Source organism: Ornithodoros turicata, chromosome 9 (assembly GCF_037126465.1).
Source record: "Ornithodoros turicata isolate Travis chromosome 9, ASM3712646v1, whole genome shotgun sequence".
Taxonomy (NCBI): domain Eukaryota; kingdom Metazoa; phylum Arthropoda; class Arachnida; order Ixodida; family Argasidae; genus Ornithodoros; species Ornithodoros turicata.
The window spans coordinates 35,870,434-35,895,972 of record NC_088209.1 but is presented as its reverse complement, the minus strand read 5'-3'; the positions used below and the strand labels follow the sequence as shown (position 1 = coordinate 35,895,972).

General features: G+C 44.6%; 2 protein-coding genes and 1 long non-coding RNA gene across 3 annotated transcripts in view; 2 read left to right on the top strand and 1 right to left on the bottom strand.

Moving 5' to 3' along the window:
- LOC135368785 (phosphatidylinositol polyphosphate 5-phosphatase type IV-like) overlaps window positions 1–25,539 on the bottom strand; it is a 48,954-nt gene that overhangs the window by 22,967 nt on the left and 448 nt on the right. The window lies entirely within an intron of this gene.
- Window positions 14,667–16,341, top strand: LOC135368788 (uncharacterized). Its single transcript, XR_010414870.1, has 3 exons — window positions 14,667–14,764; window positions 14,839–14,926; window positions 16,272–16,341. It is a non-coding gene; the product is annotated as an uncharacterized LOC135368788 (long non-coding RNA).
- On the top strand, window positions 17,426–21,106 carry LOC135368787 (nose resistant to fluoxetine protein 6-like). Its single transcript, XM_064602304.1, has 9 exons — window positions 17,426–17,461; window positions 17,540–17,632; window positions 18,522–18,687; window positions 18,806–18,885; window positions 18,967–19,089; window positions 19,490–19,610; window positions 19,717–19,903; window positions 20,565–20,707; window positions 20,781–21,106. The coding sequence occupies exons 2-9, from the start codon at window positions 17,553–17,555 to the stop codon at window positions 21,093–21,095; spliced, it is 1,215 nt and encodes a 404-aa protein (XP_064458374.1). The 5' UTR covers window positions 17,426–17,461; window positions 17,540–17,552; the 3' UTR covers window positions 21,096–21,106.

Here is a 25,539-nt window from a genome sequence, read left to right as displayed (position 1 = left end):
TCATATTTTCAAGACTGCACCGGGACCTTCTTCCTGTTTTGTGGTACACTGACCCTCCCTCGGCTGACTCTTATAGGCCGTTCACGTAACAGTGACAGATCAACTGGCTTCCCAGGAGATATGCCACGGATGCGGCCGGAATGAAAGCGCCGATGTATACAAAGCAATCCGTCTGCCGGGTGTCTTCCGTCGTGCTGGCCCATGCAGGAAGTCTGGGGCTCGTTCGTCGTTAAGTAATACGCGATAAGGTTTATAAGGTTATTCTAACGCGCTTCATACATCTGAAAGGTGATAACGAGACCTGTATTCGAGATCATTCTTGATAGGAGATTTCATGATCTTTCAATGATGTAACAGGCGCACCCATTGCCTGAAGAGAGACATGGAAGAATAGTGAGAAATATCAGATACTAGAGAGTTTTAGAACATCTTACGCTATCGCCTTTGCGTACGGAAAGTATAGCGTGGATGGTTCTGCGCACTGCGCGAAGCTCTCGTTATGTCTTGCGCATGCGCAGAACCAGCAACGCTATCCCTTCCGTACGCAAAGGCGATAGCGTACGATGCAGTAAAACTCTCTACTAACGCAACGCACACTGCATGTGACGCGTTATAATTATAAGAGTAAATGTGAATATTCGACTGAAATTTTCGAATACTGAATAAATATAGGGTTGCAAGCCTCCTCGTAGAGGCGCGCACAGCCGTGCGATAACAGATTGGAGCAATAAAATCTAGAGTTAACAGATACTTCGTTTATTCACCATGATAGCGTATTCCCATTACGCTGTGGTATGAACACCAGACGGAGTTATGTCGAGATATCGCTTAGGTTACGTCAGAGGTTCGAAGACAGCCAAGAAGTTTTCACAAGATGTCGACTTATACGTGCACTTGAGTATATATAGGGTATATATAGGGAGTATATATCCCGCAGCCTGAGCCGGCAACATCCCGTATATGACATGATGCATAATCGATGTTGGTTCACATCTAAATTTTTCCCAGTAAATCAATCAATCACAAATTGATCCTCAATAGTGGTTGAACTAAGAACGGTACCGGTGGCACTGCTTCCTGCCTCACCATATTTATTAGCAGCTGGTCAATTATGTCTGTTCATGGTGTAGACATCAAATTGCTGCGATATGTGTCCACCATCATGTTCCATATATACTACCCCGTATATCCATATATCGTCATACATATGTCCTGGAGCAGCCATTCTCGAGTGACTTTGGGACTAACATCTCCTTTTTTTTTCCTTCTACCAGTCAACCAATGTCATATACGCATGCGTTTGGCAAGCGTGTCATTTAAATGCCGCATATGAAGTAGGAAAATATAACGCAAGTTTTATTATTTTAAATGACTATATCGTACGATATTCGTATATATTTATATTATATGGTGCTCGTTCGGAACCCAAGGTGCCGTCCTAATATGAGTACAGATAGTTTTTCTTTGCGGAAACAGATTAGCAAACTTTTTTTTTCTTGCACAAGCTCTTCCACTGCTTAACAATATTCGTCCAGCAAAAAAAAAAAAAAAAAAAAAACTGTAGGAACGTTGCAAGAACCACATATTATTGTTCGTATACGAACAACAACAACAAATAAATCGTGGCTATGACCATCATTATCAGGTGGCGGAAATATACGTTGATATACTCGAAGGGTTTTAGAAGCCAGCCTGTCTCGTGTGGACTCCCGAGCCTATAGCTTCGACATCGTGAAACTATTAGGTCCAGGTCCTCTGTCGTCCGACTATAGTCTATCGTCGGACTATAGTCGGACTATAGTCTATCGTCGGACGCTCTACAGTCTGTAGAGCGTCCGACAAAGCACTGAGGGCACTTGAAGATTTCCTACGTAACAACCAGACTCATGGACATTCTATGACTCGCTGAATGTGTGCTGCGTGTCACCCCCAGCGATTGCGACATTTTACACTCACTCGGTTGAAACTTTTTTGTTCTACGTGTTCAACTCCATCACTTTAACTCATTCAGACTGTTTGTATATTTTCTGCGCATTTGTAAGCGTCCTGGGGGTAGCCAGTTCGACTTCGTCGTGACTTCCTTTCTTTCTCTTTATCGCATCATCATCGCGTGTGGACCCTTATAAGAGCACAAACACGGCACGGTACACATACGGTCATCCAGGATCTCTGAAAAAAGCAGTGCTGATGCACGTAGGGTCATAACGGTTACAAACAGTTGTGAGGGAAAAAACACAGCTTGCCACTATACCCATATACGATGGTCATGCAGTTCATACTCCGTAATTAAGGGGGTAACCTGTGCCAACGGACAAAGCAATGCTGGGCTCATGATCTCTTCAAGTTCATGACCGAGAGATACCTCTTTCCTCGAGCATGGTCCTTGCGAAGTAGGACATCTTGGGGCAAGCCTTTCGTATTTATAGTAGACGGAATGGCGACGATGGATCAGAGCGGTCCAGCGTTGCATAGCTGCTCGTTTTCATGCACATTGAAAGCGTCTGAGAGGAAAATGCGCGGAAAATCGAGGAAATGGTCCCTCGTGCAAATGGTTCAAAGATGAATGACTGTGTAACATATAGAAAAAAAAAAAAAAACATGTAAGAGGATGCTACCGAAAGTATACGTGCAGAGCATAAGAAACGTTGTTGCCTGCATAATTTAATCCGTTCTCTGTGTGCACATGTGTGTGTGTGTGTATGTGTGTGTGTGAGAGAGAGAGTGCATGTGTGTGTGAGAGAGAGACAGTGAGAGAGATAGTGCATGTGTGTGTGTGAGACAGAGTGCATGAGTGTGTGAGAGAGAGAGAGAGAGACAGAGTGCATGAGTGTGTGAGAGAGAGAGACGGAGTGCATGAGTGTGTGAGGAAGTGCATGAGTGCATGAGTGTGTGAGGAAGTGCACGAGTGTGTGAGGAAGTGCACGAGTGTGTGAGAAAGTGCACGAGTGTGTGAGAAAGTGCACGAGTGTGTGAGAAAGTGCATGAGTGTGTGAGAAAGTGCATGAGTGTGTGAGAAAGTGCATGAGTGTGTGAGAAAGTGCATGAGTGTGTGAGTGTGTGAGAAAGAGAGAGAGCGCATGAGTGTATGTATGAGCAAGTGAGTGAGAGAATAAGAGTGAAATACACATACACTAAGGAGTTTTAGTAGATAAAAATGAAGTGTACGGAAGCGATACGATAAAGGAAGCTGCCAAATTGACAATCAGCAATGTGATGCGGGTTAGTTGAAGGAAATATAGTGCGACTTGCTTATCGTGTTTCCGGAACCGTCATCGTGAACACCTTCCATCCGCTAAATCGCCCCAATAATCCACATGTAATGGGCCAGGGTATTATAATTCATGTAGTGAGACACCTCACTTCATCATTATGTATCTGTTGTCGTTGATGCACATCGATAATCAAAATGAATATGCACGTTACTACACAGTGCCTATTATATAGGAGATAGTCTATGCGTTGAGCCTTCTTCAGCATTAACTGACATGCACGATTCTATATGCAGATACGAAAATCTAGAAAGAGGAGTTTATATTTAGATGGCAGCTTCTCTGGACCTGCATTTTGGACTAACACTACATGTATTCGGCTAGCGCTTTGTGTAAGGCTCTTACACACTTCACACGCCAATGTACTTTGCGTAACCCTGTCGTAACTTGAACTTGCAGCCAGCTTAGGTCTCTGCGGAAGTTATCCTAATCTTCGCTGCTTTTTCGTTGCGCAAATATACGATGTTCTATCTCCATTCTCGGAGGGCAAGCAAACAAACAAAGTAACAAGAGATATGCATTGATAGATGTTATTTGCTACCAAAATATCCCTCGCGATTTAAAAAAACAACAACAAAAACTTTCAAGGTCGCTTTCTTCCTCGTGTGTACACCGCTGCCTAACCCTTTCGTGATATCTTTGGGTTGCACAGGCAATCAACAGCCTCCTATCTCGCGATGATCAGACTCCTTCCCCCCGACAGAGCTTTACTATCACGTCGTTATCTCTACCACGATCTCGATGCTCCGCAATTCTGCAAGGCCGCGATCGCAAACGCGGTATCACTCGCATCTCGTGCTGCCGGAAAATTTGCTTATGACGCAACCACAGCATACTTCATACTGGCGTGAAAGTGATAGTTTTGAAGGCCTTGTTTTGGCTACGACGCTTAAAAAAATAAGAGGTACAAGTAATGGGGACCAAACCGGTTCTATAGAAGCTGTTTCATTCAGACTGTTTTTGAGGCACTGATTTAGGAGCGGTCCTGACATAATGTTGTCCCGAGAGGTGAATAAGAGGAAATATAGCGGTGCAACACTTCGGACGAAATCTTGCAGGAAGTTGGATTTGTTGATACCGTTTATATAGGTACTTCTTATTATATATAGGTTTATAGAGGCATTATAGGCAGTTATATAGCTACTTATATAGGTATAGGTTTATATAGGTATATAGCTAGGGTTCGAATATCGAACCCAATCCCCGGCTGAGCTGTCTATGGTTTCCCATAGGCTTTTCGAGGACTTTCCAGACGAATGTCGGTACAGTTCCCCTGAAGTCGGCCCAGGACGCATAGTCCCACTGTCCCTCACTCATTCCTGCTACCCTCTCCCCATCTGTACGCCATAGCCGCGGTATCAAATGGACAACACGGCAACAATCTTGTTTCTGTCGGTCAACGCGTCCGTGTTCTGCGTCACGCGACAGTCACTGTGGACTGTGACTGTCGTATCCAAGCATCGAAAGGAGACACAAGTAGGCAGATAGCTCGGTGTTGACATCCTACCAACCAACAAGCCAAAACCATATAGGCATCAGTGTCAACGACGTAGACGTATACGTCCAATACTTCGCTCCGGTTATGATGTACCGAAGAACGCTTGCAATTCTAACGTTAGCCGTAGGGTTGTGCGAATATTCGGATTTTTCGGATATCGCAGCGAAGAACCTTATATTTGAGTCGAATTGGGAATCGAATGTGAAATTTTACATTCGAATTTCGAATCGAAGCGATGTCTCCTTCAAACCGAATATGTCCGAATATTTCCGAAGCTGCCCTCGTAAGCAAAAAAAGAAAAAGAAACGCCAACAAAACAAGCAACAAATATAATGACGATGATGATGAATAAAAAAAAAAGTGAGTGGTGCTTAATACGTAGATCCGCATACAGGTACGTATCGGGATCCTATGCTGCGTATTCATATATGTGGTAGGATATATTTGTACCTATTCGCGTTGTATCTGCTTCCAGTATATGACTATTCGCTTCATATTTGACTCGGATGTAGAACTACTCGCTTCATATTTCGGTTCAGTTTTAAAAGTACTATTCCCGCAGCCCTAGGCGTTATAAGGTACGTTCGATTAGGCTGCACTGCCTGAACCAGTTCCGGTGGTGCTGCAGTCGCCCGTTCGTTTCGCCAGTGCAGCCGAGCGCTCCCCGTGGGCGCACAATGGTTCAGCTTTATTTCAATGGCAGAGGTTTTTACTCCCTGAATAGAATATTGTCATTGATTGAATATCACGTTTTACGGCATAAAATGCCATGAAAGAACCGGAGAGAAAGCAAGAAAATATGTGGACGTGAGCGAAAAGCGAATTGAAAAGTAACTTGGAACTAAACTTAGGTTACTTTCGCAAAGTTACCTGAAAGAGAAACGGGTTCCTCTGAAAGTTTCCACGTCGCAAAAGTACCGAGTTATGTTACAAGGTACCAGAAAAAGGAACTTAGTTACAGTAACGAGTTACCTCGAACTCTATTAAACTGACGAGGTTCCGCTCTAAGCGGCGGGCGGGTGCATCCCTCGTATGGGCTGGCGCGGCAGCTTTCTCCTGCTGACACAAATTCTCCGTTGGAAAGACGCTGAGCGGCCCCACGAAGTCTTTTGTCTTGTTTATGTCTTTCCTGGCTCCCAAAAGCGGTCCAATAGGAAACTTTCTTCGCCGGTCTTCTCTCGCTTGGGATAGCAGCTAGGTCCGCTGCATGGCCCACATGTGGGCAAATGAACTCCGCCGCTTGACCGTTGACTCCACGCTGCGGTACACGGGACGGACCACGCGACAAGATTCCACGAGGGCGTACCACGAACGTGGAACTCTTATTCAAGTGTGCATCAAGGTACTCCCCGTTGCATTCTCATTCGCACTCGTCGATTTTACGGGACCACGTCCTTTTACAGAGCTGTGATCCCAACTGCTTCACCGTTCATTTTAAAGAACTTTCAACGGACGTCTCTTTCACCCTGCACATTTTCGATAGGATGGATTCGTCATTCTCCTTGTGACACACACTCCAGTCCGTACCATGGCTCCAATCGGAGTTCTTCCTTGCGCTCTGCTGGTACTGTGTGTGTTAGCAGGACAGTGCCCGTTTGGAGACTGCTTGAACTGGGATTCTGAAGGGGAACAGCAGGATGTGTCCGGACAGACTGCAGACGGTGTTACCGACGGTGGCGAAGAAACGACGACGACCACAACGACTGCGTACGACCAGTTCGTGGAGTCAGTGCAGTTCCAGGAGAGTGAGGGTCGGAAGTTGATTGCCCAGGGTCTTAAGAATGCACTGCCTGTGATGATGAGGATGGGCCACGAAGCAGAGCTCTCGAACGAGTGTCAAGTCGCCTACTTTAAGGTCCTGATGGGCTTTAAGGACCTCAAGCTCTGGGCACTCAAGAGTAAGTCATTCTTTTCCCGCATTCAAGTTGACAAATACTCGACGAAGTGGACAGGATAGAAACAACTGAACAAGAACTGCTATACACAGACTGCCTCGTGTCTTCCAATAGAGAGAGCTTTAGTGCATCATACGCAGTCGTCTTTTCGTAAGGGATAGATAGCGTTATGGTTCTACACAGTGCGCGAAGCTCTGGTTATGTTTTGGGGGTGCGCAGGGCCACCAACGCTATCTCTTACGTGCGCAAAGGCGATAGCGTACGATGCTTTAAATCACACTAATAACCGCTACATTACGTCAACGGATTACGTTACACCTTGCATTACATGAGACGGTATCCTCGAAATAAGTTGCATTGATATGGAGGTGTTTACGCAAACTACTCGCAACACTATCGCCTACTTCGCCTCAGCGGCGAAACATGCCACTAAATCATCGTTACTTGTTTATGTTGTTGTTGTTATCGCCTACTTTTTGACGGAAGGAAACATCTGAGAAGAAAATCACCTCGGCTGTCCTGGACTATCGCTTGCGCTATATATAGGTGATGGGTACAGTGGGCAGCACCGCTAACGGCCATGGAGAGACAATAGGTCCGAAATATTGTTGAGGTCTTTGTTTTCGCGTTTGTGGATGGAGCTGCACGTGGGAGTGAGTCAGTTCTGTTTTCAGCTCCCATCACTTTCGCTGTTGCTCTCGACATGTTGATGTATCAATTTTTGTATCTGAATGGTGTGCTTTCAGTTTACCGAAGTGCGTTTAGACACCGTATCGACGCTACAGGCATAGATACTATCGATAAAAGACAGTGCCCGTATACTATAACGTCCACAGTCAGGCGCCTCAGAGGTATATACGCGGATATGTTCACGAATATATTTAAATTCGCGTATTTATTCTTTTCAGTCCTTTTTTTTTTTCCTTTTGCACGCGCGAAACGCTAGACAAATCCACCCCTAAAAATTTACTTCTGCAGTACAGCACAGCCGATCGAGTGCCGTTTCTGTAACTGGTCGTATGGGCTATGGACTACTTCCACAGTGAATTCCTTGTAGTCCGTGCCACTTGTGAATCGCTGAGACAAGGTACGGACCACGCCCTTTCCAAACTGCGCAGACGTTGAAGAGCAAATGTTCAAAAAGTAACCAAACGGGATGCCTACATGTGCATTGACACCATAATTGTGATTGTTTGTAGGTCGCTGGTAACTAGGAAGTGACTTTTTCGGGTTAAACCCGATTCCGGCCGGGTTTGAACGGCCGGAATGAACCGGCCGGAATGACCTCCGATCAATTCGGGTTAAACCCGATTTCTCCCCGAATTCCAGTCACTATGAAATCCTCAAGTGACGTTTCGACTGAAGACGAACAAAGGTCGTGCCATGTGTAACACATGTAAGAATGGGTCACTTAGGTTCCCAGCAATACATCCATGTGTGTCAAACACTGTCTATGCCTTCGGGGATTACCGCTGGAAAGGTACGACTCCAAAAAAAGAAAAAGGAGAGAGATTCGGAAAGGACATAATAGTCAAAAGAAGCAACAAACACACCCGATAACACAATTATCGCACGATTTCTCCCAGATTTAAAAAATAGCGCCCGATTTTTACCCCCGAATCTGAGAAAGGCATTTAACCCGAAAAAGTCACTCCCTACTGATAACGTGGCTTCCCAAGTACCCTTTCTATCGCACCCAATCAACTGATAACGTTCCGAGGCTTGCACGCTTCCATTGGCTCCGATGGGTACGGTAGATTTACGGTAACGGTATCAACAACGGTAGCACACTCTATTCTCTACTCTCTAATAATAGATACCGTAAAGAAAGAGAGAGGGGGGGAACCGATTTTGATCGAAATACTGCCTTTACTGCGTGCAAAATGCATCGCTATATACAATCTATCGATACACAAGTCGAATCTCACTCAGCCGAACTAAACTCGTTAGCTGTCCCATAATTCGTGTCCAATTTTCACCGGTTTCGTGAAGCGCAAATACACGCGCACAAAGGAAGGTTTCGCCTTACTGGACTGCCTAAGCTCTTCTCTCTCTCTCTCCTTTTTTTTTTTTTTTATTGTAGCAGAGACTCTCAGAGATACTCTGTATATAAAGAGCTACCAGACGAGCGAGTGCTTTAAACACTGACCTGTCAAACGGGTGACTGGCGTTGCGGTTAAGTTTTTTTTTGTGTGTGTGTTCTTCTCGGTCGTTTTCGCTCCATTATATAGGCGTATCGAAAGTAAGCCTACAAAAAAGCGTGCACGACGGTGCTCTCCGACTCGCTCCAATACCCCAACTTGCACCGACTTTGAGGCAAACGGAACGTGCGAGTGTACATGATTATACTGTACCATGTTTGACACACACACACATAAATTGGATGATGATGAGCTGGGTCATTCTCCGCCGTTATGGCGGTACACTGCCCCATTGCGCTTGTGGAGGGGATGAGAAAGTGATGATGGCCATGGCCATGTTTGACAGGCGCGCACGCTTCATTCGAATCTTTCATTTTCTATATAAGAGGCCCTGCACAGGTTGGATATAACATGAATCCTGAAGGTTATGCCCAAGACAAAGCACGGGGTGTGCATTGAAGGTAAAATGATTTAAAGACAAGAAAGAAGTGCATGTGAGGTAAACTATACCACAATTAACTAACGAAATGCCAATGAGTGCCAGCGCCAGGGTGTATTGGCGTACTTCCGTATAGCAGCAGGAAGTTTGTTGCGACATTTACTTTGCTTCGTTTTTACAACCGTCAAGCATAACATGCACTTCCACATGCACATTATAGAAGACTGTAGCCAGCACGTATGCGAGCGAGGGCCCTTTAAATGTCGACTTGAACTGCTGGATCAGAGGCCATTCAACATTTGCAAAGTTCTCGGCCAATGGAGTAACCCTGGACATTAGTGTCGTGCACTTGGCGCTTTTCTTTCGTTTCTAAGGGCCACCGGCCTCCTTCAAGAACTGTAGGGGGTTTCCTTTGTTTTCCTTCTCTCTTCATCCTTTCATGTGAACCCATTTGGAGTGGGGTAGGGTCCTGCACTCAACGCAGGGAAACATCCCACATCATCATCATCGATCATTTATCTATGTTGTTGTTGCACTTCCGTCGTCACACTTCCGGTAAATATGCCTCCTAGAATGAATGTCAAAGAGTCAGCGATGCTCCGACAGCTCAAGAAAGTACTAGAATATAGGGCATTGAGAATGTATGAGAGAGTGGTTTTTAATTTTTCTTAATTCACCGAAACGAATCTGGAAGTTGAAATATCTCGACACGGTTTTTAAGCACTCCATGCGTCGTTGAAGAAAGTTTCAACGTGTGTCGTTCCTGCGGTATTTTCGGGAAAAAATATCGCACTTCAATGCCGATAGGGTGCGGAGCAGTTGGTGAACGTCCATCACGAAAAACGATAGGCAGCAGGAAACACGCAGATAAGGGTCACGGAACACATACACGACACGGTTGCCAACCTATACGACTAGATTTATTGCAAAACAAATATGGTTTATATGTGGTTTGTTTTACAATAAATCTAGTTGTAAGTAGACAGCCGTGTCGTTTGTGTATTCCGTAACCCGCCTTGTCTGCGTGTTTCCTGCTGCCTGTCGATTATGATGGAAAGATCGTACGTTGTCTCGGTTAATTGACCCTGTAATATCGCACCACGTATATACGTCATGACAAAAAAATGCAACAACGCAAGTGAGGAGTCATATATAGAGACGGGGCAGCAAAATCTGTATAGACCTATGTTTTGGAGTAGAACCCATTATTACCTCCCGATCAGCATCATCGTCACTTCGGATAAAGTCCGGAAAACCCTGAAATGCATACGCGCTCAGCACAGCATCTCTCATATTCATCCGAAATGCAAGAAGCGCTCTTGTTTATCTTCCACCCGAAAAATCAACTTTTCCCATCCGATACACCTCTGGAAACACAACACCCAATTCTTTGGTTCTTTTTTTTTTTTTTTTTTTTTTGGGGGGGGGGGGGAGCACTCTCCGTCAAAAGCACGCGAGATTTTGGGCGTGGAATTTACTTTGCCGACTCGAGCTCATTTCGTTCATTACGTCAGATAGGTATTGATTAATTAGCTACGCTTCAGTTAATTACAATAATTTCCCGATCGGATACAACTGTATGTCAAAGACAAATAAACCATCTCCTCTCATCCTGGCTACAGTCGTGACGCAGCACACATACGTGAGGCCAACAACGGCAAGCCGGTTTTTCGTCACCATCACCACAACCACGAACTAAAACCCGAAAGCACAAGGATCTATATGTATAACCGGATTTTTTTTTACCTTTTACTTTTGTATTTCTTTTTTTTTGTTACTAAGGGCCGTGAAGGCATGAAGTTGATCATAATGGCACTATCTTGTATACAAAAGGAATATGGAGATATAGAACAAAGAAGGAAGGAAGACAAATAGGGCGCTGTTTCACCAACCAAGAAGCGCTCCCTTTTTGCGCTTTTACTTTAAGCTGCTTTCACTGAAGAACGTTTGCCCTGATGCTATACATCCTCGAAACTATTCAGAGAGAGCAAACATGTGTACTCTCTGCCAACGAGGCATGACTGCACGCTCTTATTGCTTTCCGGGCACGAGACTGTCACAAAGCGACCTTCCTTTTTCTGTTTTGTACTGTCCTAACGTTGGCTTTGTGTGTGTGTGTCTCCTTAGCAGTAAGATATTTTCGAGTCCTAATCGGCAGTGTAGCTCAGTAGAGAACCCTATATGCCTCGATGTGTTCGTGTATGTGAGTCGTACATGTGTATACATCGTGCATACGTATACAGTGATTATGAACGATCTCTCGCAATAAAACACTCGGTGCCTCCTTTCAATGTAAAAATGGGTTTCTTAGGCTGAGGAGCGGACGTTTTTTGGCCGTCCTATAAACATTTGTACAGTTTCCCATTGGATGACTCCGTATTCGCAACTGGTTGTCGTGGCTGTGCGAAGTGTCGTTCAAAAACTAGCATCAGGTATCAATACTGAATACAAATAGAAGGCAATTGTAGAAGAGTTCACCAAACATTAAAAAAAAGAGAAAAGAAAATACATATACAAGAAGGATGTGGATATTGGTATCAATCAGTACACAGCTTTAGTAGAGCGGAATGTGTTATTTCCGTACCGAAAGCACGAAAGGTCTTTGAAGCACCTGACGTCACGTTTCCTATCCTTGATTTTGTGACTTCCTTTGTCTTATCAGTTACCACTTTCGTCGAATGCTTACTATCTACTAAAACTCCTTATCGTAGTCTAGTGAAGACTTTTTTTTTATTGTGTCAATATGTCTTGTGACCGGTACTTTTACTGGTTTTTTTTCCTGTTTTCCTGTTGGCTAATTTTGGTTGAAGCGCTTGAGCGAAACTTTTTGTTTCCTTTGTACGTCAATATGTCTCGCAACTTTTTGCTCGTTAGCTGACGCGTAGAGCTGATTTGTAGTGACTTGCTTTATTGAAGTAAGGCTCCTTCTGCTTCGGCTCGCAGAATGTTAAAATAAATAAATAAAATAAAATACAAAATGAGATAGAGAAGTGGGTAACAAACTTTTTTTTTGGGGGGGGGATATGTTTAATGCTGATAAAAATAAATAAAAATAAAAAGAAGGGAAACTATTGACTTTACGTGCTCACATGGATGTTTTCCTACTCCTATTAGCCCGTGCGCACTTGGCCCTACCAGAAAACTTGTGCGGAACAGGGAAAGCAACTGGTTCATGTTGTCATGCGTGTGGTTATGACAGACTTCCACATTCCAGAAAAGTGCACGCAACACCGCGGTGGACGAACGCAAATAACTGAGCTTATGTCTAAAAATAGGGCCAAGGTTTCCTCGTGTCGTAGATGGGGCATCGAACAGTGGTTGCAACGTGAAAGGAGAAGGGTTGTCCAAGACAGAACTACGTCTGTAAAGGAAGTCCGTGTTTTACGGCTCAATCCACGTGGACAGATGCGTTTGCACCTAACAATATATACGTGTGTAGTCAGAGCGTAGTGCGGAGTATATGTCAGAGTCATAGACGGTATAACAAGGAAGACATGGACGGAACCCTGGGGCGTCGCCCCCCTGCGGTGCGCGTGTGCCTCAAAATATCAGGTTCCTCTAACATTAAAAGTATAGGGCTGTGCGGACGTTCGAATTTTACATCTAGCGTCGTTCCAAGCACTCACAGTAAAATTCAGTGTCTGCCGGGTTGAAAGAAAGGACGTGTTTGTCTTCTCATCTACAGCAACCGTGAACAATCGCCCTGTCCGAAAAAATTACAGGACGGTGTAACGCAAATTTCAGCGGTAGCTGTTGTGTGTGGATGTTGACACTTTTATTTCTTATATATGCGCAACTACTTTAGAGGGACGAGTACTGCCTTGTGACTATATTGTGGTGATGTGTAGAGAGCGGGACAAAAATTTTCCTAAAATCGGGACAGGAAACGCTGAAAAATCGGGACACCTTCTCGGTCATCGTAACCATCTTTGAGTATGTCAAAACTTCTCTTATTAGCTTTAGATTGTTTTAACTTGTTTTGCATCACCGAAGCCGAGGGTTTCGTGAAACAGCCACAGCGGTTTCCAGAGACCTTCCCGTTAACAGCTATCGCTGTAAAAAGTAAATTAGGGAGCAATTATATATAACTTATATAGTCGTTAGATTGTATCATGCATTCACCAGACCATCGCACCCATTCACTTTGTTTTATACTTCTCACCAATGAATACATAAATAGTATTGTAGTTTTATACTCGTGCATAAAGTATGTTAAATATATTTGGAATTTTTGCGTCTGTCTGTTCCCCTATTCCCCATGTATATATAACACCGTAATGAAGAAAAAATATATTATGCAGCACGAAAGCACGACCTTCCGGAATAAATGAAACGTTTCTGAAACGTTAGGGATGTACAGCGCTCACTCATCACCTTCGTTAAGAGCATAGCAGAGCTCTCGTCTTTTTATAAGTTTTTTTTTTTTCCTTTTCCTTTACTAGACCTACAGTAGCTTGTCCCGAGGTGAGCGGGCTCACATCTCCATTTTCTTTTCTCCTACCACCACCATCATCATCTGTCTTGCCCTCCCATATACAGTGATGGATTCGTCGGCAAAGATCCCGACGGGTATCCTGGAGGGATCACTGGTGGATCTGGGAGCGTACAACGAGTGCGTGGACATCATCGCGGGAGACGATGGTCGGGAATTTTTCAGGGGCCAATACTGTGCCTTCAACATTCAGCCCTACTTGCCACCAAAGCCCAAGAAATACAATCCGCAGATCATGTTCGAGAACCTCACGGACGCGCTGCCAGTTCTCAAGGTATGTCATTCAGACTTTGATTATACTTATATTGGGATTTTTCATTTTCATTTCTACCCCGGTTACTTAAACCTTCAATCTACTTTGGTCTAAAGGGGGGGGGGGTGAATTTATTGGCAGAAAAAAAATAAGGAAAAAAGAAAGGAGAAAGGTCAGCCATGCAGCACGCCGGCTTGCTATTCCCTAAAAACAAGAAAACCCATGAATATAAACAAGATAAAAGGAAATAACGAAAAGATAAATAAATAAGGAGACTAACAATCAACCCCCGATTTACGAACGGTTAACGGTCCTGGAAAAATTGTGCGTAAAGCGAAGTCTTAAAGTCATATGGGACAGAGTAGATGTTTAGCTCTGGGTAATCAGACAGGTTCTCGGCCTAGTGCCAAAGCACTGCAGGTGAACGGATTCCGTCACTGTGTGCGTCATCTACTCCAAGCTAACATCTGTTGACAATGCCTGTTCCCAAGACACTTTAAAGACGACACTATATTTCTTGGTATACAATGCATAAAAGCAAGTTATTTCCCTCTCTGGATACAGTTTCCCTCCTCACCACAGTTAACCTTGACACAGTAACATTTAGTGTCATCGCTTGCGGTGACTTAAGTATGAATTGAGTAGACATTTATTTTGTATTGCAGTCTCTGGAGCTGGACACATCTTTGGCCTACATGTATTTCCTCAAGTTCCGACTTGGCCTGTGCATTCCATCGACGTGCGACATCAATGACGTGCGAAAGCTAGGCAGCCACTGTACGTCTTAGTTCTTCCTGCTCTTTATGTTGTAACATTTGTTTTTAGATAATGACAGCATTACTTTCTCGCAGTTGGAAAACAGCTCAAGATGAACATCACAGTTCCCTGGTGCGAAGTTAAGGAGGACTACTCCTATCCATCGTATTTCTACATCGTCCTGTGAGCTATTGAATATAGCTATTCAATTCAATCCTTTTTTTTTTATGGTGCCCATGTGAACAACCGCAGTCTGGCAGCATAGCTATGTGGGCGTACTGGTTCTCAGCGTCGTTTACCACCACATGACCAATTAAAAAATTATTTCCTTACCGAAGGAACAAAACAACAACAAAAAAGAAGAAATGAAACGTTTCTGGCATTTTGTGCTGTCCGTGATTTTGGGACATTTCGCGTGTGCGTGCATCCATAGGATACGTGGAAATGGTGCTTTACACCAGGATCCCATTGCGTTTTCCACAGCAGAAAAACAAAAAAAAAAACATATATATGATGCCTTATTTTTCTGCAAAATTGATTGGAGTCAACATTATAAGAACGAAATTGAATAGAATTCATAACTTTATAATTGAAGGCAGTTGAGGAATATATCAGCACATATGCCATATTGATATCGTCGCTGAGAAATGTTACCTCACGGCATCTTCCGTACTACCCACTTGTAGTCATTACAGCTACAGGAGCGAAACGACTTCGATGTATTGCACCACCAAGCTCCAAGCAAATACTCAGTTAATAGCAGGTACAAGGCTTTGCCGTGGACGGTATAATTGCAATAATAATTGCAGCAAGCGCACGGCACTTGGCTTAGTGTCAGCCGGTCAGCACACCGCGACAGGCATTGCCCGTTGTAACTTTTGTCATTCCACCACAGACATGTAGAAGATACTATAATATGGATTGAAAATACTATACTAGATACTGAATACGGCATTAAATAATTGGAAAATAAAGTTTAGCTTTTAATTTTAGCTAAAAGCTTTCAGAAGAAAGAGGCTATGGAAGCAAGAGTACGGTGATGAGCAGTAGTACTTTGTTGTGAAACTGGATCGTATAGACCAAACAGACAAACGAAAAGTAATTAAAGTATTCAGTAGAAAATATCGAAGAACAGAATTGAAATAAAACACAACTACCTTTCAGGAAAAGCATGCTGAGTAAAATACTAACAAAAGTATCCAAAATAGTGTTTTGAATACGGTACTCAAGGGCCGTACAAGTCTGCTCCACGGAACGCTCGGGCCCATACGGTCGGCGTAACAACCTTTGCAATTTGCCAAAAGTGACAACTACTGCTTATCACGAACGAGGGCGAATGCTGCCCATTTCCTCATTTCTTTTAATCTACTTTTGGTAGTGGCCCTTGTTCTTATCCGCGTCGCGTGACGATATTGTCCTCGTAGCACATTTGCTTCTCTTGTGCGTCTGCAGACGTTGTCAGCATATACACGAGCTTCCTTTTGTATATACAGGAACTATATGCACATTTTTTCCTCCTCGTTTTCAGAGGGACATTCCTCTTCTTTCTCTTTGTAACATTTGTGGGCACTCTCCTGGACATCGGACCTGGTCTCTGGAGAACGATCAAGAGAGTAGAAAAACCGCAGAAGCCTCTTCCCAAAAGTAGGTGTAGTCCTTACACGTTACTGACCGCATACTTAAATGTTCGTCATGTCCTAAAAATTAATTTGATCGCACTTCGGGAGCGCACAAGTGAAGCAGCGGAAACGCCGAAAGAACGCCGGAATGTCGAGCAAGACATTCACATTCAGCACACCTAGCCACACCAAACAATTAGTGTACTCAGGGCTCAGGCACAATAACTCATAACAGCAGTGACCAGAAAAAGCAGGGACAAAATGTCGAATGTACCAGCACAAAGTACCAGCACAGCACCAGAACAGAGCGGACGAGATAGGTCTACGCAGTTCCTGTCACATGGACCATTCCATGGTCGAATATCGAATTAGCTTAGATAGAAAAGAAAAGTGAGGAGTTGTTAATCGCTACGAGGTCGGGACTAGTTACTCCAATATTTCTAGCCGGCGAAAGTATGCACTGAGAACATAAAAAATAAATAAATAAATAAACAGCTCCAATGCTTAGAGTTCTTCCAGGAGGCCTGTTGCTTCTGGTGCGCGGGACTGCGCAAAAGTCCGAGAATCTTGAATATGTGCTGAACGGCTTTGATGGCTTCTAGATGACACATAAGGGTGTGCTGTTTCCTTGTGAAGTGTTGGCAGTCATGAGCATGTAATAACCGATGGCAGCTGAGACAGTGCGGGTTGTGCACAGCATTGTGCTGCGTGATATAAATATGCGCTGGTTGATATTTGTTTTTGTAGGTGTGCCACGAAAGTTGCTCGAAGCTTTCTCCGCATACACCAATGGGAAGAAGATCTTGTCCACCGAGACAAACGATCCTAGAATGCGGTGTCTTCACGGCATTCGATTCCTCAGCATGACCTGGGTCATGCTCGGTCACGTCTACTATAGCAGAAACAACAGTGAAGTCTGTAAGGTTCTGCTTCTGGTCCTACGCATTGTGGCGCATAAACAGAACCCTTTGATAAACAGTGTATAACGCGTGATTATCTTCACAGTAGGAGCCGAACGAGCAAAGTTGCTTGGAAAGGACATCGCGTTTCAGGTTGTCCTCAATGCCACCCTTTCGGTTGACACGTTCTTCTTCCTCAGGTGAGTAAGAACAGCCAAATTATCATCACAGTAACAGGATAGATTATTGATAATTCATTGTATGCCATTGTGTCGTAGTGGCCTGCTGCTGATGTTCGTCTGTTATCGAAAACTCAAGGTGGACAAAGGCCGCTTCGACTTCTTCATGTACTATCTTCATAGATACATTAGGTAGGAATATTTCATTTATGGCGGATAACAGATTCCCTGCAGCGGTTTATCATTTCTCTTTTCATGTACGCATGCATGGTGCGCCGAAATATTGTTCATCTACAGCAGGGGTTTCAAACACGCGGCCCGCGTGTCGCATGTGGCCCGCGATGTAGTCCTGTCATCTTAGCCGACACCTTACTTAGCCACGGGATGACACAATCGAGTAGTCATCATCATGTCACGACTAATGCGCATATGCTAACCACATCCACTCATGAAGCTTCGTCTTCACTGCCCATCACGTCTCGCAACTACACAGAGGCTTCAAGCTCATGTCAAGCCCACGCAGTATTTGAATACGCTGCAGACTTCTTGAAGGTGGTCATCATGTGGTCATCATGATGTCACAACTAAATGCTCATATGCTCATCACATACTTTCATGCCGCTTAGTCTTCACTGCCCTTCACATATCGCAACTTCACGGAGACTTCAAGCTCATGTCAAACTAAAATCTTAGCGCCGTCTTAACGTTTATATATAAATTTCCTATAACAGCTCATATCAAGCTCGCGTGGTAGTTGAATAGGTGCTTGAATAGATGGTTGATCCAGACTTCATCAGGCTCATTGCGGGCTTCGAGCTTATCTCCATCTTCAACCATACACGGACGTCAACCGTACTGTCCAGTTTCTATTGAGACTTCAAACCAACCTCAACCAACCTCAAACTCGCAGACAAATTAATACCCACTTCGTCATTCCCCATCACCCGACGTCGCGAAAGTATGCGGCATTCCCAATGACATACTGAATGATTACATGAGGTCCGTGATGGACCTCAGTCTGCGGGTCTATAACGTTACCCCTGCGATCTTGTTCGTAACTTAATGACCGCATTCTTCTCAGGTTGACACCGCCTTTCATAATGGTGTCAATGATTCTTCTCCTGGACTCACACTGGTGGAATGGACCGCTATGGCACGAAACAGTAGACAGATTCATCAACGGTTGCCACAAGTACTGGTGGACAAATTTACTCTACATTAGCTCCTGGATGAAGACGGAGGAAGTGGTGAGAACGTTGTTACTTGAACGGTGAACATTTAGGAATCGCGTGCAGATGCGGAAATAAACATGTTGATAGCTGTGCCGTGTGAAGTTTCAATGGCACACCTTGTTCCATTCCACAGTGCCTGCCTCACGGATGGTATCTATCGTGCGACATGCAGTACTTCATCATCGCTCCCATATTCTTCATGACACTGTACAGGTATCTGTGAATGCAGCCGTGTTTGAACATGTGCCTCGTTTGGTTTAAGCTCTGAACAGTCATGACAACGAATCTTCGCAGGAAGCCAACCTTGGGATTTTCACTCATTGCTATAGCAGCCTTCTTGAGCATGGCAGCCACGGGCATAGTAACCTACATCTACGACCTGGGTCCGGTCGCTTTGTTCTCTATTCCAGATGACGAGTAAGTTTGCGGTCAAGGTACCATGGAGCATGGACCATACTTAGAAGGGTAGAATACCCAGTGAACACAGACTGTTCTTCTGGACTCCACCTTCATCATCAGCATGAAAGTTAACATGTTAAGGTTATCGTGCCAAGAGGACCTAGAAGAAGAAGTCTCTGTTCAAAATATCGACGCTGATATTCGGCATCAAAATAATCTGCTGATCATCTGCTGATGAATAACATCACTGGGGCAACGTTCGCGTTGGAGTCCAGTCCCAATATCATGCACCAGCATCACATAACTGCTTTTAGTCATGGAATTTTCAAGGGACCCTACGGTCTCTTTACACTTTTTAGTAGAGCTCGACTCATTGTGTTCACTACTGTGTAAATTCCCGTTCACTATGTCGTTTCAGCAATGTCAATATGTTCCTGAACTACATTGGATTCCGGCCATACGCACATTTCGCCTCTTTTGCCGTGGGCCTTGTTCTGGGATACCTGGTTTATAGGTACAAAGAGATTAAAATCAGCAGGGTAAGCGCGTATGTTGCAGCCACGCTCTCTTCAGCAGCTAGACAGCGTAACAATGACGCAGTAGCGGTGGTGCTTATGTACCAACTTCTGTTTGTATGACTCACAGAAGCTTCAGTTGGTTGGATGGCTGTCAGCAGTAACGACTGGGCTGACTATTCTCTATGGAGTATACGACTGGAATGCTAACTCACCACCCGGTACATTTATGAGTATCTTATATGGATCCACAAGCAGACCAGTGTGGACCTTGTGCGTCGCTTGGGTCACCTTCGCTTGTGTTACGGGACATGGTGGTATGTCTTACACCGTTCCTGTTCCTGCAATAAAAGGGAACCGACAGTGACCGTGTATTCGCACGAGCGACATCCTCACGGAATATCCTCGAGGAAGAAAAAAAAAGTTCATAGGGCAGAACTTCCGACGCAGGTTATGTTAACCATTCGCACGGTGTCGCGGAACATCACAAGTGGTGTACTGCATACTTAGCAGACGAAGCGCCTCCGTGTTTTCCTCTCGTCTGCAAGGGATATCTTGTGGCTGTGCCGTTGTGCAACGGCATCTAGATACAAACGGTCTGCTTAGTGTTTCTAGAAGACTTGAAACACAGGCTTTCAGTGGCTACCACTTGCTGCTCATGCGGCTGGCGGAGGCTCGTTTCCATAGCTGCGGCCGCCGAAGCACTCTTGTTTATGGCGTTGACTTAGCAGACGACAGCGCCTGCATCTTTCCCTGTCGACTGCTACGGAATATCTTGTGGTTGTGCCGCTGGATGTTCCCCACGGATAGCAGTGCACGAAGAGATGGGACGTTTGAGCGCTTGGGCTTACGTATACCAGCAGAAAGCTATGGAGTTTCTCGCGTCTTCCGCTGGAGTATATTCTGGAGAATGTCGCTCGTGCGAAAACACTGCAAGTGCTATTAATTCATACGGGGCTACGCCATTTTTGTTTTCAGGCTACGTGAACACCTTACTCTCGTGGAGAGCATTCGTGCCCCTTAGCAAGATGACATTTATGGTGTACCTCTTGCATCCGCCGCTTATGTTTGCCTACGCCGCTCACGTCATCAACTCAATCTACGTCACGCAATTCATGGTGGTATGTATGCCTCATACACATTCTGGACATATTGCTCGAGCTCAATTTGATGCAACCTTTCGCCACTGTGCAGGTTTACACGTACTTAGCACACATCATGGCCTGCTGCATGTGCGCCTTCCTGGCTTGCATTTTGTGGGAATCTCCTTTCATCAACGTAGAAAAAATTGTCCTGGACTTTATCACAGACTGGAGGCGTCAGCGACGGAAGGAAGTTCCTGCATCGAAGAAGTTCCCTAAACGTAATCCTGACACGACCTCAACGCATGTAAACGGAGGGCCAGCGGACTCTACAGAAGACACTCACGTAGTCTCACTTCCCGTAGAGGAGGACAAACCGCAGGACTCTGCAGAGAGCAACAATAACTCTACTAGTATTAGGCTGTAGCCGTAAAGAGATGCGCGAAGTGTGCTATACTTTCCGTAAGCGAAAGGCACAGCCCTTGCCCTGGTAACATTCTTCCAGGTGTTACGCCTAAAAACGGCGGTCTGTCCGAGACCTCCTAATGCGCTGGTAGCTTGGAACCTAATGCAGTTTCCGAGAACGAGCATTGTGTGTGACTCAAGGAACGAACACTGACACAGCTACTGCTTCTTCGGAATGGACAGTTGACGTGCTGCCAGATTTCTTCAGCCGCTGTGGATCTGGAACATTCTAAGGCGTTCGGTTTAAAGCTGGAAGAGGGGTGACAGTGCGCGGTATTGTGCGTGAAGGTTTTTTGTGTGAAAAACGCGCATGACACGTGTATCGAACGCCATATGGCATAAAACAAGAACAACACCGTGTTGCAGGTTCCAGTGTAAACGAAGCCTTTCACTGCCCCTTTAACGTTGGCGGTCCCTTAAGGCGGTGCATCGGTTGTGGAAATGACACGCACACACTTGTACAGACAAGACTATGGTATGGGGCGGTGGGACGATGGTAAGGTATGTTGGTATGGGACAGACATGGGCAGACACACTTCGTATTACGCAGTGAAGTTATGTTTTTAGACTGTATGACGTGTAATCTGGTGCCTCTGACGTCATAAGATAACAAAAGATTAAGAAACCTTTGCGGATATTCGAATCTTGTCACGTGCATGCAAAACGTAACTGGACAAAATGCTGACTAAGGTCGTTCTCTAAAATAAACATTTGCATAAACTTTCAATTTTTTTCGCGGAAGAGAAAGTCCTCGTATTTTATCGTGCTTCCACTTTTTTCCTGCAATAATTTCCAACCGCACACGTCACCGTGAAAGGTCAGTAATTATTGTTGAACTGGCGTTCTCCGTTATTACGACACGGTCTGCTGGAGAAGCTGAAGCAGGCTCGCCTAAATAACCACACCGCCGAAAGAGCATCACGCCCCTTACATAACCTGACGTACGCGATGTAAAATATGGCAGACCTTGCCCGTGTGCGAGTGTAACCGACCGTAAAAGCGTCGGAGAGACAAGGAAAACGCGGCCGATATTTGCCTCGTGTAGGATACAGCACCTCCCGTACAAGGACAAAGCCCTGCAATGCATGGAGGAAACAAAGGCATAAAAATTGCTCTTCTCGGCACTTCCATAAGGGACGGGTAGTAATGCATGAATGCAGTAATGCGTAAATGGCATTACTCGTTATACTTGGGTTGAAAGTTCAGGCAAAACAGTATGGATGACTGTGTTAGAGACTGCAGGGTAAATGTAAGGTCACAGTAATGTGATATGCGATGAAAGTAATTGATTTAGTATTGTATGGAAAATTAGTAATGTAATGCATTCTTTTCCGAAACTGTAATTAGTGGCAGTTATGCATTACAAAATAAAAGTAATTGCGCCTCTGATTTCTATTGTTTCCCCGTGATCTGTAAAAGATGTGTTCCAAGCAAACAAATCGTTCTTTATCTCGCCCTATATCCTCTGTTCGAGGTTCTTGCTACTTGTCAGCCCCATGGCGATGAAGCATAGCAGAGCTGCCATTTTACTTCAACTCCCAGGCTCTCCCATGGGCTGCGTCTTATGACCAAGTTGGGTTACGCTTCTTTTTTCAATGCTCTTCCGTTACCCGTTATCACACAGTAAAAGATGTGACGTCACATTTCAGCCTAAACAAAGAAACGGGTGCATATAAGCAGCCCATGGGAGAGATCTCTAGAAAAAGTCACGAAGTCCCTCGTCCTCTTATCAGTGTTCCGCCTTATGATGTTACCAATCTGACAGTTCTGTAGAAGGAGCACACAAGATCCAATTTTAACAATGCGCCCCTTTTCGAACCCACAGTACGGGAAGAACAAATAGGTGATGACGATTTCCCCCTAGGTGCGTGTTTTGTGTGCCAGGTTCCACACTTGCGGAGGCACAATCTCGGCATTATTTTTGTAAAATCCAGTCCAATCCAATCCCGCGTGCATGAAGCATCTATACGGCATGACACAGATCAAAAGACATGCAAATCAATAACTACAGCAAGTTATGATATCCACCCCCACCCCCATTCCCCCACCCATCATCATTACACGTAGTTGTTGTCGTCGTTGTTGTTTTATCCATTGACACCAGAGAACGATAAATAGTATACTGCCATACACATGAATAAATATTAACGTACGTGAAGATCGCCGTATAAATAACCTTGCCGTCGTGCTATATAGCCTTGCGAGCGGACAAGGATGATGAAACAGTATACAGGCAGGTGAAGATCGAAGCAAATCGATTAAAAAGGAAGTAGAAATTAAGCCCATAGTACCGTATAGCACTATTTTCAATTCAGTAACTGTTCAGCAATACTTTGTTTCCGGTGGAAATCGCTTTTCCCACGTCCTTTCGTGGAAGCGTACCGCTTCACCCTCAGCGACGTCTTCTGGAACACCTCTCTTCCACGCTGTAAGGTTCGCGCGTAGAAAGAGCGGCAGGGTGAAGCACGATGCAATAACCTTTCGTCAACACGGCGAGTTGAGTCTGTTGATGCAAGTTCACTTTCTGAGCAGACGGACGAGAGTTGCACTGCTATAAAAGGTAATATATGGTGGCCGAGAGGTGATCGTCGTTCGATCCATTCCCTGGCTTCCCGCCAGTGAGCAACTGACGTTCTTTCCACGGATGGCACGAAATGTTTCTCGTCATCATACTGCATTAATTCATCGGATGCCACTCGGCGTCGTACGTATATACAGGTCAGTGACGTTACTGCGCTTGCGACAAGTGGACTCTCCAAGATGCCGCAAGGCTGTGGCGACATGGAAAATCCGGGACGCGCATATTCTCCGTTGCCCGAATCACCAACTTTTCAGAACCACTCTTTGATTGTGGTTGTTATGGCTTCTCAACATTTCAAGCCTGTTAAGGCTCCGTGACCAAAAGCAGTTCTGACTTTCTTGAGAGAATCAGGTCTTCATGAACAGCCTGTGAACTCAGTCGTGCAATCTCATTCTTCTCTGCCCCACTCTCACCCTCAACGCGTTAACCTCATGCTTTCCTGTTAAAGTCATCTTCTGCGATCCATCTCATCATTCTTTCACCGTTTGTTAGTCATCTTTTTTTGTCATCTTTGCCTTTAATCTACCTCATCCTTCTTTCATCATTTGTTAGTTTATCCTTTATTTCCTAATTCCTTTTATTTATTTATTGTTTCTTAATGTTCTTTCTTGCTTTAGTTCTTTTATTTTCTTTTTATTTCTTTCTTATTTCTTAATTTTATTTATTTATTAATTTCTGGAATAGCAAGCCGACGTCCCGTTTGGCTGACCTTTCCCCCCGTTTTTTTTTTCCTTTTCGTCTAATAAATATACCCCCCCCCCCCCTGTTAAGGCTGAATTTTCCTTGTCTAAAATTGCCCTACACGACACACCAAATTATCTACGGATATGTACCTTTCTTTGTTTTCTTTTTTTTTCGCATCGCCAGTCTTACTTGAGTACCTGATAGGAACCGGGCAAAAGTACTTAGAGTAGAGTACGAAGTAGACACTTAGAAATGTATTTAAAGTGAAGTATATACAAGTGCCCAGAAATGTACTTAAAGAACTAGCCTATACTCGGTACTCTGCCCATCACTGCCCTGATGATTTAAGTATGTGTCTGGATGGTTTTGTTGCACCCGTTGACCGTGTTATTTGTACCTAAGGAAACAAGGATGCAGTTTGGGAGAGAAGAATGCCCCTGATTGGAAAACGTCTTACCCGCGTCCAACCCGCTGCCCGTACCCATGCCAAAAGTGACTCCCGCACCCGACGAGCACCCGTGGGAAAGAGCAAGTTATCCGCGGGTATCGCGCGGACTCCACGTGCAAGACAAGCTTCCAAGGTCTGTTCTTCGATATGCTTGGATTCACTTGCTCAGCAGTGCTGGCTATCATTTTATTTTCATTTAAAAAAAATGAAACCAAGGACAATAGCCCATTAATCCCGGCATTAGAGATTATTAGCGATGCGTCCCTGTTTATCCCCTCGTCTTATCAACTACAGGTGCTTTCATTATTATTATTATTATCGCAAACTCGAGGCGGAAAGTGCACATGAACAAATGAGGCTGTTTATTACTGGCTTTATATACTCACTTCTCGGTGAGATGTAACCGTGATTAAGTATCGCTAAAAAAGCCGGGGAGCTAAGATTCTCTTAGCTCCCCGGCACTGGGTTTTTTTTTTATCGATAGTTAGTCACGGTTACATCTCACCAAAAGTAAGTATATGAAGCCCGTAATAAACAGCCTCATTTGTTCATGTGCACTTTCCACCTCGCGTTTGCAATAAAAAAAAAGCTCCCATTGTTGATGAGACGAGGGGATACAGCTGGGCCGCATCGCTAATAAACTCTCTCTCTTAAAAAAGAAAAGGTGTGTCATGACTCCTTTTTGGGGAGTAA

Coding starts and splice junctions, on each gene's coding strand:
- LOC135368787 (XM_064602304.1), top strand. CDS start 17,553: ATGTTCGTCTGTTATCGAAAACTCAAGGTGGACAAAGGCCGCTTCGAC. Junction 19,611..19,716: donor AAGAGATTAAAATCAGCAGG/GTAAGCGCGTAT, acceptor TATGACTCACAG/AAGCTTCAGTTGGTTGGATG. Junction 20,708..20,780: donor ACGTCACGCAATTCATGGTG/GTATGTATGCCT, acceptor GCCACTGTGCAG/GTTTACACGTACTTAGCACA.